General features: G+C 46.4%; 1 protein-coding gene across 1 annotated transcript in view; it reads right to left on the bottom strand.

Annotated features, from left to right (window-relative positions):
- cdh23 (cadherin-related 23) overlaps positions 1-16,865 on the bottom strand; it is a 701,272-nt gene that overhangs the window by 12,717 nt on the left and 671,690 nt on the right. The window contains exons 55-60 of the mRNA XM_078530938.1: positions 12,383-12,509; positions 10,368-10,619; positions 8,303-8,464; positions 6,871-7,127; positions 5,849-5,946; positions 2,594-2,714 (exon numbers count right to left, since the gene is read on the bottom strand). Of these exons, the coding sequence (XP_078387064.1) occupies positions 2,594-2,714; positions 5,849-5,946; positions 6,871-7,127; positions 8,303-8,464; positions 10,368-10,619; positions 12,383-12,509 (1,017 nt within the window). The remainder of the gene's footprint in view (positions 1-2,593; positions 2,715-5,848; positions 5,947-6,870; positions 7,128-8,302; positions 8,465-10,367; positions 10,620-12,382; positions 12,510-16,865) is intronic.

Raw genomic sequence — 16,865 nt, 5'->3', positions numbered from 1 at the left:
TGTTATGATTCACCACCAATTCTGTTGCATCATTAGACAGCCAGGACAGAAGATGGCAAACTTATTTAATGCTCCACTGAGTAAGATTTACAAATACCAACATGCGAATTTTGTGCCGAGAGACACTAATTCAGTGAACCTTTCCAGTTTTTGGAGCTGGATTAAAGATTCCTGGGGCCTTGGTGACCAGCAATAGTCATAGCATCTTCTCAATCACCTCACAAAACCCCATCTGACCCATTAACATGCAGTGAGTAATAAAACGTGTGAAGAAATCAGTCCATGAAGTAATAACACTGCATCAATAACCATAACTTGTGTTTGTATAGCGTCTTAAACATGATGAAATGTCTCGAGGGGATTCCCAGCAGCATTATAAAACAAAGTCCGGGCCACATCAGGAGGTAGTGGGTCAGACGACCAAATGCTTGGTCAAAGAGGTAGGTTTTAAGAAGGTTTTAAGGAAGCAATCGTATCGTAATGCATAGAACGTACAGCACAGAAACAGGCCAAGAGCCCAGTTTGAACATGGCTGTTCCTATGCTCTATGTTTCTGCTTTGCTTCTGTGTCCCTAAAACCCTCGTCTACCAAAGATCTAACAATCTCAGTTTTGAAATTTTCAACCGGCCTCCAGCCTCAATCTTTTTTGTGGGGGAGAGAGTTCCACTACCCTTTCTGTGACGAAGTGCTTCCTGACATCACCGCTGAACAGCCTGGCTCTAATACGAAGGTTCTGCCCCCTTGGTGTGGACTCCCCCCATCAGAGGAAGCATATATCTTGTCAAATCCTTTTAATCATCTTAAACATGGCTTAATTTGGTGCCTTTACTGGCCGTGACAGTTGGCGGTATCAGGAAGTGATGGTACCAGTAGGGGACTAGGTGATACAAAAAATGACAGTGGATTGACAAGGCCTTGGAATCACATCTCTTGCATGTGCTCTCAACTAGTCGTGAGAAGCAACTAGATGAGGAATGCAAAAAAATAACATGATAAAAATAACACACCGCATCCCACCACCAAGGACAATTTCTGTATTGGCTCAATTATAAGCTGCACCTCTTTCTAAAGGGCAGCAAATAAATGATGGGGTAGAAATTTGGGTGCTCTAATTTTTTTGGCGCACGGGGTGCTGTCCTTGGGCCAAAACAGGGAGGCCCAAAATGCACCCGATATTGGGCCTCGAGTCTCAGTACATGTGTGGAGATTAAGAGCCAACTCAGCTGGTGAAGGACTGCTTCCCTTGGGTAATTGTAGAGGTGGTGGGGTAGAGAGGTTGATAGCCAGTTTTAGGTGTGTACACTGCATACTGATTTTTATGTCCTTCACCGATATGGCACCACAGTTGTGTCTTGTTACCAGTGTGCGTTTCTTGAACATTGTTATGACTGATGCAGTTGGTAAAGTGGAGTTATTTAAAAATCCCAGAGGGAAATTCTAAACAACTGTCATAACCAATAATTTTAAGTGTTATGTTTGAGATGCGACTCTAAATTCAGGAATCAGACCACCAGTTCTCGAGGTTTTACATTAAACTAAGTGAAACATTTTATTGATTTACACAGGTTAAAATATATATACACATGGCTACAAATTGCTACTATCATAACTTTTAACAAATTCCCAAACTAATCTCCATTAAGGCATCAGCAACCCATAGACTTAACCAAACACCAGGCAAAGCATTTTCACCTTACAAATTCAAAATGAAGTTCTTTTCACTGTGGAGCCAGTTGGATGCTTGCAGCTGCCTTTTGATCTTACATTGCCTCTGCCCTGCACACCCGAAAACTACTGATGTTATACCTACCACCACTGATCAAATTCAAATTCACATTGTCTCACTAGCCTCTTTGAACTTCACCTTTTAATAGTGAAACCCCATTCATAGTGCCAATTTTATTAGTAATATAAACATATGGCTTGATAGCTGCTAGAAAAGCATCAGTTTTCACCCCACTTCTTGAATGCTCTATTCAAAAAATGCAAATGTACCCTTACATATCAAAACTAGTACATATCAAAGGCACCCAGACTAGCTGGCATTAATCCAATTAAGACACACCCGCAGACTAAACCTCTATTTTAAAAGAAAAATATTTTCTTATGATATACATTATTAGCTTCAAGACAAACATTGTGTTGGAGGTTGTTTAGCAGCCCCCTGGAAAAGAGTTGCTGCATGGACAAATTTTTAGGGTGGGCGGGGTGGGGTCTGCAGCTAGGATCGTAGAATGGTTCCAGCATAGTAAAAGGCCATTCACCCCATCATGTCCTTGCCTGCTATCTGTAAGAGCTACTCAGCTAGTCCCACTCCCCTGCCTTTTCCCTGTTGCCTTGCAATTTTTTTTTTCTCTTCACATAACTATCCAATTCCCTTTGGAAAGCCACAATTAAATTTGTTTACATACAACTGAATTTTTCGCAGACAGAGATGACATTTGGAATGCAACCTACATGCAGGTAGCCTACTGGCCTATCATTGTGGTAAGTGCCTTAAAGTTTCTTTTGGCAGCCTAGGTTCCAGTCTGCATTCGAATGACAGAAAACCTGTGACTTATATTAACGCCTAGCCATAGAATTCAACGTTACCTGTAAAGACGTCATGTCGTTAGCTGCCCTAACGGTAACGGCCGGCTGGACATCGAGGATGTTGTAATTCCGGAAGAGATTTCTCAGCTGCTCCTTATTTTCATCAATCATCTGGATTACCCTGCAACAGAATCTCACAGTGTTGAAGGCTCAACATTCTGACTTTCCTTCTGTGGGGACAATCAAGGGCATTGTGTGATGGAGCATTCAACCACCATACCACACAGGTCCCAGGTTTGATTCCCAGCCTGTCCTGGACAACTGATCGCAGCTATGGCAGGGGTGGGACTGCCATGTTTAGCTTCAGCATTCCAGGAAAATAATAGCCAAAGTCCATGCTCCTGATGTTTATCTGTTGACTTGCTACTCAGATGTACAACAAGGACAGGACCACACTCAACTGTCTTATTTGCCTCTCCTTTCTCTGTGAGAAGATGGAACGTGGGTGAGATCCCAGAGTGAGAGCGTGTACATGTGGGAGGGCCCAGAACTAGATAATGATCACAGGAAAGGATTCCAATAGTCTCAACCTCTCTTTCACACAGGTAGGACTTGCATTTATCTAGTGTTTTTCACCACCTCATGTTGTCCCAAAGTGCTTTAAAGCCAATGAAGTCCTTTGGATGTGGGAAACACCACAGTCAATTTGAGCACATCAAGCCCCCAGCGCCCACAACATGATAATGACCAGATAACCCGTTTGGGTGACGTTGGTTAAGGGATAAAAATTGACCAGGACATGAGGGAAACTTCCCTACTTTTCTCAGTTGTAGTTTCCCAGGATCTTTTCATGCACCTGGCAGGGTAGAAGGGGCCTTGTTACAATGTCTAATCTTCAGCACTGCAACACTTCCTCAGTATTGCACTGGCGCCATCAGCCTCGATTCTGCCCTGGAGTCTTCTGAATCAGAGGAGAGAGTGTTACAGCTAACAGCAGATAGGTTGGCTCACTACGTTAAATGTAATAATTTGTAACGGTGCTTCTAAAGAACATGTATCTGATTCACTCTGCTCCAATGCCACAATTCTTCTCCGTTAGTGCAGATCACATAGCACAAATCTAAGTACGCTGGTTACAAGAGCAGGTCAGAGTCTAGGAATTCTGCAGTGAGTAATTCACTTCCTGACTCCTCCCCAAAGCCTGTCCACCACCTGCAAGGCACAAGTCAGGAGTGTGATGGAATACTCCCTGCTTGCCTGGATGAGTGCAGCTCCCACAACACTCAAGAAGCATGATTAGCACCCCTTCCACAAACATTCACTCCCTCCACTACCAACGCACAATAGCAGCAGTGTATACCATCTACAAGATGCACTACAGAAACTCACCAAGGTTCCTTAGACAGTACCTTCCAAATCTACGACCTCTACCATCTAGAAGGACAAGGGCAGCAGATAGATGGGAACACCACCGCCTGCAAGTTCCCCTCCAATCCACACACCATCCTGACTTGGAAATATATCGCCGTTCCTTCACTGTCACTGGGTCAAATTCCTAACAGTGCTGTGGCTGTACCTACACCACATGGACTGCAGTGTTTCAAGGCGGCAGCTCACCACCACCTTCTCAGGGGCAATTAGGGATGGGCAATCAGTGCTATCCTTGCCAGTAATGCTCACATCCTAAGAATAAAAAAAGTAGAATTCAACAGTAACTGGACAGTCATTAGCAAGAACGGAATGGTCCACTGCGACTGAGCTTGAGGTCTGTTTTTGGGACAGGGTGGAGGAAGTTTCATCCTAACTGAAATTGGCACCATATATGGCAGAGAAATACTGTATTGCAAACAGCTGAGCTCTCATCTACATGAACCCAGGTTCTGTTAGAAGTTTAAGAATGCTGGGGAAATGTCTGAATATTCATGATCTGAGACTCAGTGCATATAACAGAATATTTGTCCCATTATCCGACTGTAAACGGTTCATGTACAAGTTTAATAGTGTTGGAATGCAGAAAAATGCCTGCTTCCTCATATGCATCACTCAGATAAAAAGAGAGACTGCCCACCCCCTGGGTCCCAGAGTGACCTTCCCCCTGCATCATGCCCCTGTTAAATGAAGTGAATCTATTTCTGTGCTGACTGTGTCAGTGGAGTCGATGCTTGCTCCAAAAGAGGGTCATTCATTCATTGGTGAGTGAAGTGTGAGCAATTCCTCAATTAACTTGTCTGGTTTCCTTAATCTTTTTTTAAATCATGCACCTGTTTCCCCTTCCCCTGTTCCAAATAAAATATCTCTCTGACATAATTCAATTAGAATTTCAGTTTTTAAATGAGTCAACATCGTCTCCTTGGTCTTTGATAAACTGTCTTCTGAGACCAGGAGAACAAATGGGCCTCTTCTCAGTCCAAAGGTCCAAGATTCACTACAATCCAGTTCTGAAGCGGATTCATACCGGACCTGAAACGTTAACTCTGCTTCTTTCTCCACAGATGCTACCAGGCCTACTGAGGCTTTCTGGAACTTCCCGTTTTTATTTCGGAACAATCCTCTTTCCTGTCCAGTTGAATGATTTCCAAAACCCTTTTGCCTTTTTGGTAGTGGAGTGGCCGAAATCAGACAGGATATTCTCTTGCACCATCTCCCCAGGCTGTACACTCCGCCAGTATCACTTCCCTCGATCCGAGATCCACAATTCTGTTTCGAACATTGCTGTTCTCGACGAGCTGACAACTGTTGCTTTGCAGGTTTTTAACGTTTCAGCAACTGGTTTGTAGACTTTTCATGGATTCATTTAAATTAAAAAAAACACACAAATCCATCGTAGCGTTTCCATTGGCTGCAAAGTGCTCTGGGGCACCCTGAGGTTGTGAAAGGTGCTAAATAAATGCAAGTTCTTTCTTTTCCTTCCAGCCACCATCAAGCGGAGTCAACTGCAGCCATCGCATAACTTGCCGCTTCCTGTAAGGTGACAACTACGCCTTGGGTTTCTTCCACATAATGTCTCCCATTTATTTCTCATCTTCCTTTTTGTTCCAGGCACCAGATTTCCAAGTTGAAACTTCAGGTAAAACTTCTGGAGGGTTTTACCATGTTAAGGGCGTTATTATAAATGCAAGTTGTTTTCAGCCAATCAGGGCATTTTTTCCTTTAACTGCCCACATTCCACTTCCATGCAACTTTCTTGTGAACTATTGGGCAAATAGAGAACCTATGAAAACAGGTGCCTTTGGGAGTTTGATGGGATCATGAGTACTCAGTTCTAATCGCAGTGGTAAAGACAGCCCACACCCTGGAGTAAAGCAGTCAACTCACCTCTCCACATCCAAGATCCGGTTAGTTTCCCTGTTCACCACATGGATCAGAACATCCGTCTGGGCAAAATTGACCCGGCCCTTCTGATCAACGTGAAACTGTAAAGAAAGACACGAAACGTCAACTCTTGTCAGTACCGAAGGAGTTTTGCTGTGTTCAGTTCTTTTACCCATCAGTGACCCTTGGCTGCAGGATATTGTCACGTTATCAGTTGACTGATCCTAAGTTTGCTGAGAACTCTCCCGCAATCCAATCTCTGCTATTCGCTGCACTGGTTCTCATTCACATGCTGATTTACACCAGCCTGTTAGCCGTCTGTCCACCTGCTCCAGACAGTTGCCAACTCCGGCTGGGCATGTTCCTGGAGGTGCTTCACGTGATCACCTGCCTTCAGCTGCCCCACCCCCACACTGCCGCTATCGGTTGCCTGACACATCGATTGTCAATGTGCCCTGACATCACATGGCCAATGGGAAAGCTACTTGTCTCCTCATTACCTGATTGGGTGATTCTTGCCTGCCAATCAAACAGCAATTTTTAATCCCCAATTATCTAACATTTCTGCAACTGGTGAACAAGAGTTAAAGAAACTTTTTTAAAAATGCACAATTTATTTTTAAGGCCCCTTTGATTTTCCTTCTCAGGTACTTGCAGCAGTATGCTGGACATTAACCTTTAACTCTCAGTGGCTCCAGGACAGTCCCGGCGGGTTGGCAACCCTACTCAAGCCCTGCACACCAGTGTGTTACTCCGCACTTTCAGCTGTCCTTTCCTCTGCATTCCCTCCGCCTGCCTTCAGCAGTCTTGGGCTGGGGAGTGGAATTTGAACTTTCACTCTCTGGATGCCTAGTCTCGGCCTCTGCATTACCTATCCAGTGACATAATTGCCACACACCCCTACATAAAACAGTCGGTGCATTAAAATATTATCTCGTTGCAAGATATGGGTGAGGATGATGCACTCGCCACTCTTGGTCTGAGTGAGCTTCAGTGGCCTGAATAAGTGGCCAAGAGTCCATTACCTGTACGTCATCTGTGTTAACTATGGCTCCAGTGATGTTGGAAAGCAACTTAATGAACTCCTCTTCAAACTCCCGCACCCTCTCTGGGATCTCATTGATGACAATCTTGACACGCTGGTCATCTCTCAAAATGTAAATCCCGATCACCGATGTATCGTTGTGTCCAGCTAGGTCTGAAACCATGATGTCCACCAGAAAATAGCCAGGGTTGTAGGCTGTGAAGAGGTCAAATGTCCTCACAATGCCATCCTGCTCCCCTGCAAAACAAGCAGAAGTTATCAGCACTTCAGAATGTGAATGTTGTAAAGAATCCTATTCTTATAAGTCCACATCCAATATCTATTGGACACAGGTGCATGGAGGTTAATCACTTTTACAAACTCAAATAACTATGATTTGATTAAAAATCAAATTGTCTAATTAGACTTTATGAAATTCCCTAATCTACTTTGACACTGTACCTTGGTTGAATGAGGATAGGATATCTTATATTTTTGATCCTTTCAGTTTCTTTCGTAAATATGTCATTTTTTTGGGAGAGAATCAAAGATGATAAAGTCATGATTCTTCATGGATAGTCCAAAAGCCTCTCGCCACCAAACTAACAGTATGCACCACTGGCAACGCACTTTCCCGCTGTAACCCTCTAACTCCCACCTTTTGAGTTGGCTCTGAGCCCAACAGAAAAGTGAGGGAGAAAGTGGGATTGGGGGAAGGCCTGATTTATGAACCTCCTCACTCTGATCTTCAGTGGAATTGGTTCATTTCTGCAAATTTCCCCCTACAGCTTCGAGGAGGATACCCGAGCTGAAGCACTGGGGCCACATGAGACAAGTCTGGACTGTACACTCCAGATACCTCAGTTCCTGTTCATTTGTAACAACTTACAATTATTAGCACCTTTAACAAAGTATAACTTCCTTCCATGGAGGGTAACCAGGCAAAATTTGACACTGAGCCGATAAATAGGTATTACAACAGGTGACTAAATACCTGGTCAAAGAAGTAGGTTTTAAGCACTGTCTTAAAGGAGGAGAGAGAGGTGCAGGGGCAGAGGTTTTAAGGAGGGAGTTCCAGAGCTAGGCTCCAGGTGGCTGCAGGCAAAGTGATCATTGTTTGGGCCGAATGAAGTGATCATTTTCTTCCTTAAAACCCAGCTTTGATCAATCCTCTGAAGACCCCTTTTAATATCTCCTCCCTGGCATCTGGTCTTATTCCATTACACTCCTGTGAAGTGCCTTGGGCTGTTTCTCTACATGCCAAGTTTTTGTTAAAATCTGAGACAAAGGAAATTCACGCCAACTTGTTAAGTCCCAACTTTGGCACACAGTCATATCAAGAGCTTGGTGTTAAGGTCCCACAGCAGCAAGTGTGGCTGGCAAGAGAGAGGGACGCCATGGTCTACTGAACCGCATATCTCTCAAGATCCTACCAATTATGAAGACATTCCCAACATCTTCAGATTCGTTGAACTGTAGCTGAATGTAGCGGATGTTAACAATTTGATAGAAGATGAGGCTGTTGTTTCCAATATCAGCATCATAAGCCTCCACTCTGATCAGCTCAGAACCTACTTTAGCATCGGTAGCAACACCTACAGACAGCAAGAAGATCCATCAGTACCAGTGGAATTTGCAGGCAATCACAATCACAATGCCAGGAAAGCAACATCTTACAGATATTTACAGCCTTGGGCTAGGAACAAGCCATTCGGCCCCAAACAAGCTCATCTTTTCTTGTAGGTGAATCCCAGCAACAGAAATGGAGCTTAGCCTTTCAAAATAGCGACTTGGATGCGAACACAGATGTCAACAACAGGACTGCCCTGTTTAGATGAGGGTTATCCAAAACGTTAGAGGCACATGCCTCGTGGCTAATTGGGAATTCAGAAATGGCTGATTTGAAATCCTGATTAGAGAGTACTGGATGTCGTCATCGGTCCTGTGGCCTCAATACTCATATTCTCATGTGAACTGAAACCTTTTTTTGCATTCGTGGTGAAATGCTGAGATAGGAAGCACAGTGTAGGGGTTTTGCACTTCCTTCATTACTGATCAGAGGTAGATGCCTGTTAGGTACAAATACACATTTACCTGTGCCGCCTGAGTGTACAGAAGGTTTCTTTTACTGAAATTAATGTGGGTCAATGTTTTCCAATCACATCTGCAGCGAGGCAGTTGTTTCTATTGGGCAACAATGTTTTTGATTTAGTTTGGGGCAAACTATCAATTAACAAGATAGATGATCTTTTTCTGGCAGACACAAGACTATCAAAGGTTTGATCAAACTGGTTATTGTTTGACTGCAGTGCTTCTTAAAGCATCATGCGGACACCAAACTGGCTATGGCATTAGGTGTTACACATTTAATAGAGGACTTTCCTTACTGCAGTGAATGCTGGGAAAGCCTATTCTCCATTCTTTCATTTTCTCTGAATAGTTACTAACTTTCTAACAAGCAAAGCACGGCAAGCGGCTGAATTTACCATAAAAGACAGAAATCTGTCCAAACCTGGGAGCTTTGATAGTGCATTGTAAGAGGCCTGTCTCAACACACCATAGTCGCACTTGCAGTTATTTTACTGTGAACATAAAGCTACTAACTTTCCCTCTCGAATCTGTGATTAGTTTAGCCGCTGCAGCATCCCCAGTTTAAGCATTTAATTAAGGGATTAATGAAAAAAGACAATAGGAAAACAGTGTCTAAAAGTTTATATTCAGCCTACAGAACAGAAACAGGTCATTCAATCCAACTGGTCAATACCACTGTTTATAGAAGCCTCCTCCCACTGTACCTCATCTCACCCTATCAGCATATCCTTCCACTCCTTTCTCTTTTGTATGTCTAGCTAGCTTCCCCTGAAATGTATCTATGCCATTTGCCTCAACCACCCTGTGCAGTACCAAGTTTTAAATTCTCACCGTTCTCTGGATAAAGAAGTTTCTCCTGAATTATTACCTGAGATTTATGGCCTCCACTTTTAGACGACCAACACATGGGAACATCTTTTCCATGTCTACCATAGAGGACTTTTAAGATGATGAAAGCGTTTGCTATTAGGTCACCCCTCCGCTTTCTCTTTACCAGAGTAAAAGAGCCCCAGATTGTTCAGCCTTTCCTCTCAGTTCCAGTATCATCCTTGTGAATCTACTTAGCACTTTCTCTGGTGCCTCTATCCAGTTTTTTTTTAACATGGAGGCCAGAACAGTGCACAGCTCTCCAAGTTTCACCAAAGAAAAATCTATACAAGGTTAATGTGACTTCTCTGCTTTTCAGTTCTATCTGTGTCGAAATGAACCACAGTGCTATGTATGTTTTTTTAAAAAGGCCTTATTAACTTGTGTTGCTACTTTCAGTGGTTTATGTCTTTGTGCTCCTAGATTTCTTTGCTTCTCTACCTCATTCAGACACTTATTATTCAAGCAGTATATGTCCTTATTCTTCCTACCAAAATGTGCCAACTCATGGGGTGTCGATAGTGAAATCTGAGAACGCACCGGCTGTGTATTCCGACTTTATGAACCTGGGCGGCTGGTCATCGATGTCCTCCAGGAAGATGCGGACTTCCTGTAGGGTGAGGTCAGTGCTGGGGTCGAACAGCTGGCTGTGCCCCCTCGGAGGCCTCCAGTTCGGGTTACTGGAGGCCTTGACAATGATGGTGTAGAACGGGTTGGTTTCTCGGTCCAGATCATTCAACACCTTAAGCAGCCCATCCCGCTTCAGATGGAAGTTATTATCTGGATCTCCAGCTACATTAACAAACAAGTTGAATAAGTTATTTCATCTTGTGCAGTCATATGGCAATTACATTAAATGGTGATGCTGCATTACTATAGATTAAAAACGTGTTAAGCTCTTCATACATCCACCTCTGGGGTATGGTTGCTAACTCTGGTTCAACGTCTTATGGAGGTTTCTTTACATCTGCCACCAAAATCCCAACCCCCCACACTCCTGCCATTGGTTGCCCAACATGTTAACCCTTGTGATGTCCTGTTTTCCCACACCAATTGAAAAATTAACAGGCTCTTCATTACCCAATTTGTTAGTCAAAGAACCATTTTTCTCATGTCCCCTGTTCTAATATAATTAATAAACTGAAATGTTCAAGAATGTTTGTCATCGTTCCCTGTGATTTTACACCTGTACTGTTCACAGCAGTATCCTTACAGGTGTCGTTATAATTCCTGGCGATGCCAAGGCTACCTGTGAATGTTTGCCATCCTATTCTGTGTCTAGAGCTCAAATCCAGCTGGGATCTTTTTGCTATTTTTTCATGGGATGTGGGCATCGCTGGCAAGGCCAGCATTTATTGCCCATTCCTAATCGCCCTTAAGAAGGTGGTGGTGAGCTGCCTTCTTGAGCCGCTGCAGTCCATGTGGTGTAGGTACACCCACAGTGCTGTTAGGAAGGGAGTTCCAGGATTTGCACCCAGCGACAGTGAAGGAACGGTGATATATTTCCAAGTCAGGATGGTGTGTGTCTTGGAGGGGAACTTGCAGGTGGTGGTGTTCCTATGCTTCTGCTGCCCTTATCCTTCTAGATGGTAGAAGTCGCGGGTTTGGAAGGTGCTGTCAAAGGAGCCTTGGTGAGTTGCTGCAGTGCATCTTGTAGATGGTCACACTGCTGCTACTGTGCGTTGGTGGTGGGGGGAGTGAACATTTGAAGTGGAATTAAAGGAAAAGAAGTTATCTATGTTCATTGGCAGTAAGGATTATGGATTAAATTAATTTGAGAAGCTTAGATGCCTTGGGTCCATTGTAGGACACCATCCATAATTGGGCACGGGTACTGGTGTGGAAGGGAAATGATGCAGTAAATATTGCTCGCCAGAGATTCTAGAATGAAGTACAGGATTGAGGGTGAAGGTTGCAAATGGGGCAAACTGGTGTATGTTTCAATATCACAACTTTCATTTGTACAGCACCTTTAAGGTGAGAAATATTCCAACACTTCAAGGATGGATGTTGGAAACAGATGTTGTGTCATGCAGAGAGAGATCAAGAAGTGCAACGGATAGCTTGGCTGAAGAAATGAGTTCCAAGGCTCCAAAGTATCTGGACCGAAGTGTCTGAAGTCTCTGCTACCAAAGGAGGGGGTTGAACAGATGGCAGCCTTTAAGAGCGGTTATAGGGCTGGAGGAACTCACAGAAGTAGGTGAGCAAGGTTGTGGAATGCGATGATTTGAATGACGAGGATATGGGATTTCAACAAAATCTATGATGTTAGGAGTCAGTGAAAGTCAGTGAGGGTAGGCAATGGTCATGGATGAATGGGACACGGTGCAGGACAGGTTTCAAGATGGCAGAGCTTTGGAAAAATTAGATTTTATGGAAGTAGGGGATAGGATGCTGACAAGGACTGTGCTGGATTAGCGCAGTCTGGAAGTGTCAAAGGTACAATCATTTCAGTGTCAGAGCAGGAGGTGCTGGCAATGATTACACTAGCTAGTTGACCAGATGCAAGGTTTAGGTAAGCAATGAGGGCACAACTCAACTGCCTGGGAACCAACCTGCTACGAAGTAATAGACCACAGCATTGGATCCTTCATCAGCATCGATCGCTCCCGTGACATTCCCCACAACGGTGGATGGATCAGAGTGTTCGGGCACAAAGAGCAGCTGGTATTGCAAACTCCTCTAATAAAACACAGGTGCAGCACTGGGTTAGCAACGTACCATACAGAGAGAGAGGAAAAAGGAGTGAGAACATTTAAAGCTGAAGCATCCTTTCAACGTCCTTAGCACTAACAATCATCCCTCCAGCCAGCCTTCGTTCCCTTCCCCATGAGGAATGTTTTCCAATTCAGGGGTATTGTCCAATGTGCACTCTTCCCTATGTAACTAGAAAGTGTGTGAACCACTTGGTGATCTTTCTGGGATCTGATAAGGAGCTAAAAATAAATGAACAACTTTCTTTTCAGCACAGGAAGATGCACCAATGGAATGTGTTGTTGCAGCTGAGGTAAAGAGAGAACTTGCATTCTGACATTCACCATGCGAGATATTTCTGAGAGATGTGTTAGGAACGTAAAGAACATTGGAGCAGGACTAGCCTACAAAGGCTGATAGGTCAAGTGAGGGGGCAAAGATCTGGCAAGTGGGAAAATGGGAAATTGTCCATTTTGGCAGGAAAAATTAAAAAAGAAGCGTATTATCTAAATGGTGAGAGGTTGCAGAGCTCTGAAATGCAGAGGGATCTGGGTGTCCTAGTGCATGGATCGCAAAAGGCTACTATGCAGGTACAGCAAATAGAGTCATAGGGCTGAATTTTATGTTTGTCGGGCGGGCCCGCCCGACCCAATCGGCGGTGGGTGTGGAGCCGATCGCCGCCGGCAAAACGGGCCTTGCCACCATTTTGTGCGGGCGGCCAATTAAGACCCGCCCACTGCGTTTCAGACTCCCGTGTTCAGCGGGAAATTCAAATCGGCTGTGGGTGTGTTCAGACCGCGGTTCCAATGGGAAACCGGCAGTCTGTATAAAGAAAGGCCAGGCAGCCTCCTTTAGGCTGTTCACCATGGCCAACGACCAGGCTCCAGAGGAGGTCAGGGCAGAGGAGGAGGAGGGGGGCAGGCTGCAGGGTAGGCCAGTGGGGGGCCAATGTGCCCCCTCGGTTCCCCGATGTCTGCCTTGCTGCCCTCCTGGAAGAGGTGTCAAATCATTGGGAGGTGTTGTTTCTGGAGGATGGGAGGAGGAGGGCCCCCCCACGTGCCCAGGCGGGCCTGGCAGGAGGTGGCGGAGGCAGTAAGCTCTCAAGATGCTGTGCGGTGCACAGGAACCCAGTGCTGCAAGCGCTTCAATGATCTGCTGCGCTGTGGAAGGGTGAGGACCATGTCGGCCTTGGCCATTTTACCCAGCAGGTAGCCTTAGCTTTTGAGCCCCCCTCTCCCCCACGTCATAGTGTCGTTACTGCATTGGGCATTTGGCGCACGCTGGGTGGGCAAACAGATAGTGACCGTGCTTACATCAGCCTTAGTGGTTGACGAGAAGATAGGTTCTCTCCACAGCATGTGTTGGTGTTTGTCACACTTGAGTAGTCTGGGGGCAACCTGCAGGGGAAGCAGCTAGACACATACTCGGAACTCCAACACATGTCTTATTGACGGTGATGAGATGGTGGAAGAGGAGCCTTAAGATGTCGTGGCCAAGAGCCATCTGGTGACCTTGGCGCCGTACCTAGTTGCGCCTCCTTGCCATGGGCGCTAAGACCCGTGTGTTGTTGAAAGTGATGGACGCCGAATGTGTCCAAGTTGGCCGTTGGGGGAGGGGGTTGGGAGCAGCCGTACTATCTTTTGGTGACTGATCACCAGTAGTGTGGACAGGAGCCGCTGGAGGCCTCAGATGGGCCACTGTGGTTGGGATGCGGCATGCGCGTGCAGAGTACATGAGCGATCAGCCCCAATAAATGGTGTTCTCTGTACTGCAGGAAAAAAGTGAGAGCAATATGAGGGAGTGTCTGTGGACTGGTGGTGGGCACCTCACCACCGATGAGGAGCAGGCCATGGCGCTGGGGAGGAGCCAAGCGGCTAGGTCAGCAGGTGTCAGCGAGGCTGGGGTGCAGCGGCCAGGTATTTGAGGCCCACAGCCCCATCCACTCTGTCTTCCTACCATGTAAAGCACTGATGATTGCTGCAATCGTTAATGCAGCAACACTGCTCATTCACAGACTGATACAGTCAGACGTGTGGGTCATACATAAATGTCCCTCGGCCCCTTGAGGATGCGCGTCTCCATCACCTTCCAAAGTCGCCTTATCCCATTCCTGACCACTATCCCCATGGCCTAACATGCCATGGCATCGCTGCTGCACATCCAAATACTTATTGCATCTTAGGAGGGTTTGTACCTCCACCACCCTTTCAGCCAGTGCGTTCCACATTACTCTGTCCAAAAGGTCCTCAGCACCTCACCTGTCAACCTCATGGCACTCAATTTAGATAAATGCCACCACGTTAGTCATCCCTGCGCCGAGGGGAAATGTTACCTTCTGTCCACCCAATCTATGCCCCTCATAGCGGTATGAAGGTCAATAATGTGACCTGTCAATCTCCTGTACTCCACGGCAAATGTTACAAGTGTATGCAATGTTTCCTCATAACTCCAACTCTCCAGGCCAGCACGCATCCTGGTCAGGAACCTCTAAACTCTCTCCACTCCAATCCCATCCCTCCCATGAAGCACAGGTCACAACTGAACGCAGAAGTGTAGCTGTGGCCTCGGCAGCGTTTTCTGCACTTGCAACATGACCTCCCTTTTCCTACATTCTATTCCTCGGCTAATAAAGGCAAGTCTGGCTTTTACCTTGTTAAACGCCTTGTGTTCCTGTTCTGCTACGTTAATGGGTCTGCCCAGCAAGATCCCTGTAATCGTCCTTACTTTCCACGGTCCTACCATTTCTCCTGTATTCCCGTACCTTGTTTGTCTTGCCCAAGTGCATAACCTCACACTTATCCACGTAACATTCCATGTGGCATTCCCTAGGCCATCTGACCAGCCTGTCTGTATGCGCGTGTAATGTTTGGGCTCCCTCTTGACTATTTACCACCCCACCAATGTTCGTCTCCTTAGGTACTTGAAGGGTGAGCGTATTATGAGGCTGGGGGGGGGAAGGGATGAAAGGTGTTACTGACTGAACGCTAACTGATCCACTGTCCTTGTTGTTAATTTCAGCATCACCACCGCATGGCCGCCAGGAGGACGTCCAGAGTCCCCCTTCCACACCTGAGGGGCATCAGTTGGCACACGCGTCACACCATTTCAGTGAGCCAGGCACCAGCGCAGCGACTACCACATCAGTGGAGAATGTAACGTCGGCTAGTGTCCCGGGGCACAGTGGAGAGGGCACTTCACAATCGCTGGAAGAGATGGCATGGACAGAGAGTGCCGATGGCGCCAGCGGCCGGAGGATTGCAGGGGTCCAGGCACATGCTGAGTCAGGCCGTGATGATGTGCCTCTGGAGATGTCCGCCATGCAGCAGCTGCAGGACAAGCGGCCGGATGCATGGGAGCATCTGGCAGTGTTGCATGAGGGCGTGCTTCAGTTGGTCTCTGTGGTGGAGGAATCCAGGCAGAGTGTCAGTGATGGCATGAACCTCAGGACAGAGCGTCAGGCTTCCTCCATTGAGAGATTGGCGACTCTCATGGCGAGGGGCTTCCAACGGATTGATCAGCTTCTGATGGGGCTACGCTCGGACCTGCAAGTCCTCACAGCGCTAATGGCCACAGGTGGTCATTGGCAATGTGGGAGATGTTCTGGACCCCAAGTGTCCCGGTTCTAGAGTGAGCAGGGAGATCCAGTGTGATCTCACGTCAGCGCAGCAGCTGCCTGTCGTCTCTGCGAGCCCCTCTGAGGGCCCTCCGGATGAGGGCAGCAGCTCCTCCTCCCCTCTGCCAGTGACTGTTGCATCCACTGAGGCTGTGACAACTGGGGAGGTGCCGGCTCTGGAACTGGCCACTCCCTCCCAGGCGGGGCCAGCACAGGCTCCACAGGCCAGAGGATGTCCACCAAGGTGATCGAGGCCAACAGGACAGCAGAGTCAGTAGGCTGGCTCACAAGCCACTCCGCTCCGAGCGATGGGGCGGCACCAAGACGAGGCACCCGCAAACATAAGCTTAAGGCACGTTAGGCACACCACAGGTTTCTCACTGGTGCTTTTCTGTTGCCCCGAGATTAGGGAATGTTTCATTTTGTACGTCAGAGAGATGTTTGTTGTTTATTTTGGTGGCAATAAAGTCCACTTTTCTGACCATGGCTGAGGGTGTTTCCTTTGTGCTGCATTTGTATGTTTCACAGACATATCATGAGTGTTTGAGTGGACATTGATGTTTCTGTACTAAGCTCTTAGTTGCAGCTGATGAAGTGGAAGATGTAGCACCTAAGTGCCACGTGTGGAAGCGCCAGGCAATGCTGGTCCTGCTGATCTATGTGTGTGGAGCTGAAGGTTCGTTGGATTAAAGTCTCCTGGGTGTCCCTGCCTCCTTGGTGTATTAGTGGGT

Source organism: Cetorhinus maximus, chromosome 27, assembly GCF_964194155.1.
Source record: "Cetorhinus maximus chromosome 27, sCetMax3.hap1.1, whole genome shotgun sequence".
Classification (NCBI taxonomy): domain Eukaryota; kingdom Metazoa; phylum Chordata; class Chondrichthyes; order Lamniformes; family Cetorhinidae; genus Cetorhinus; species Cetorhinus maximus.
The sequence above is the reverse complement of the archived record's forward strand: the minus strand, read 5'-3'. Positions and strand labels throughout refer to the sequence as shown.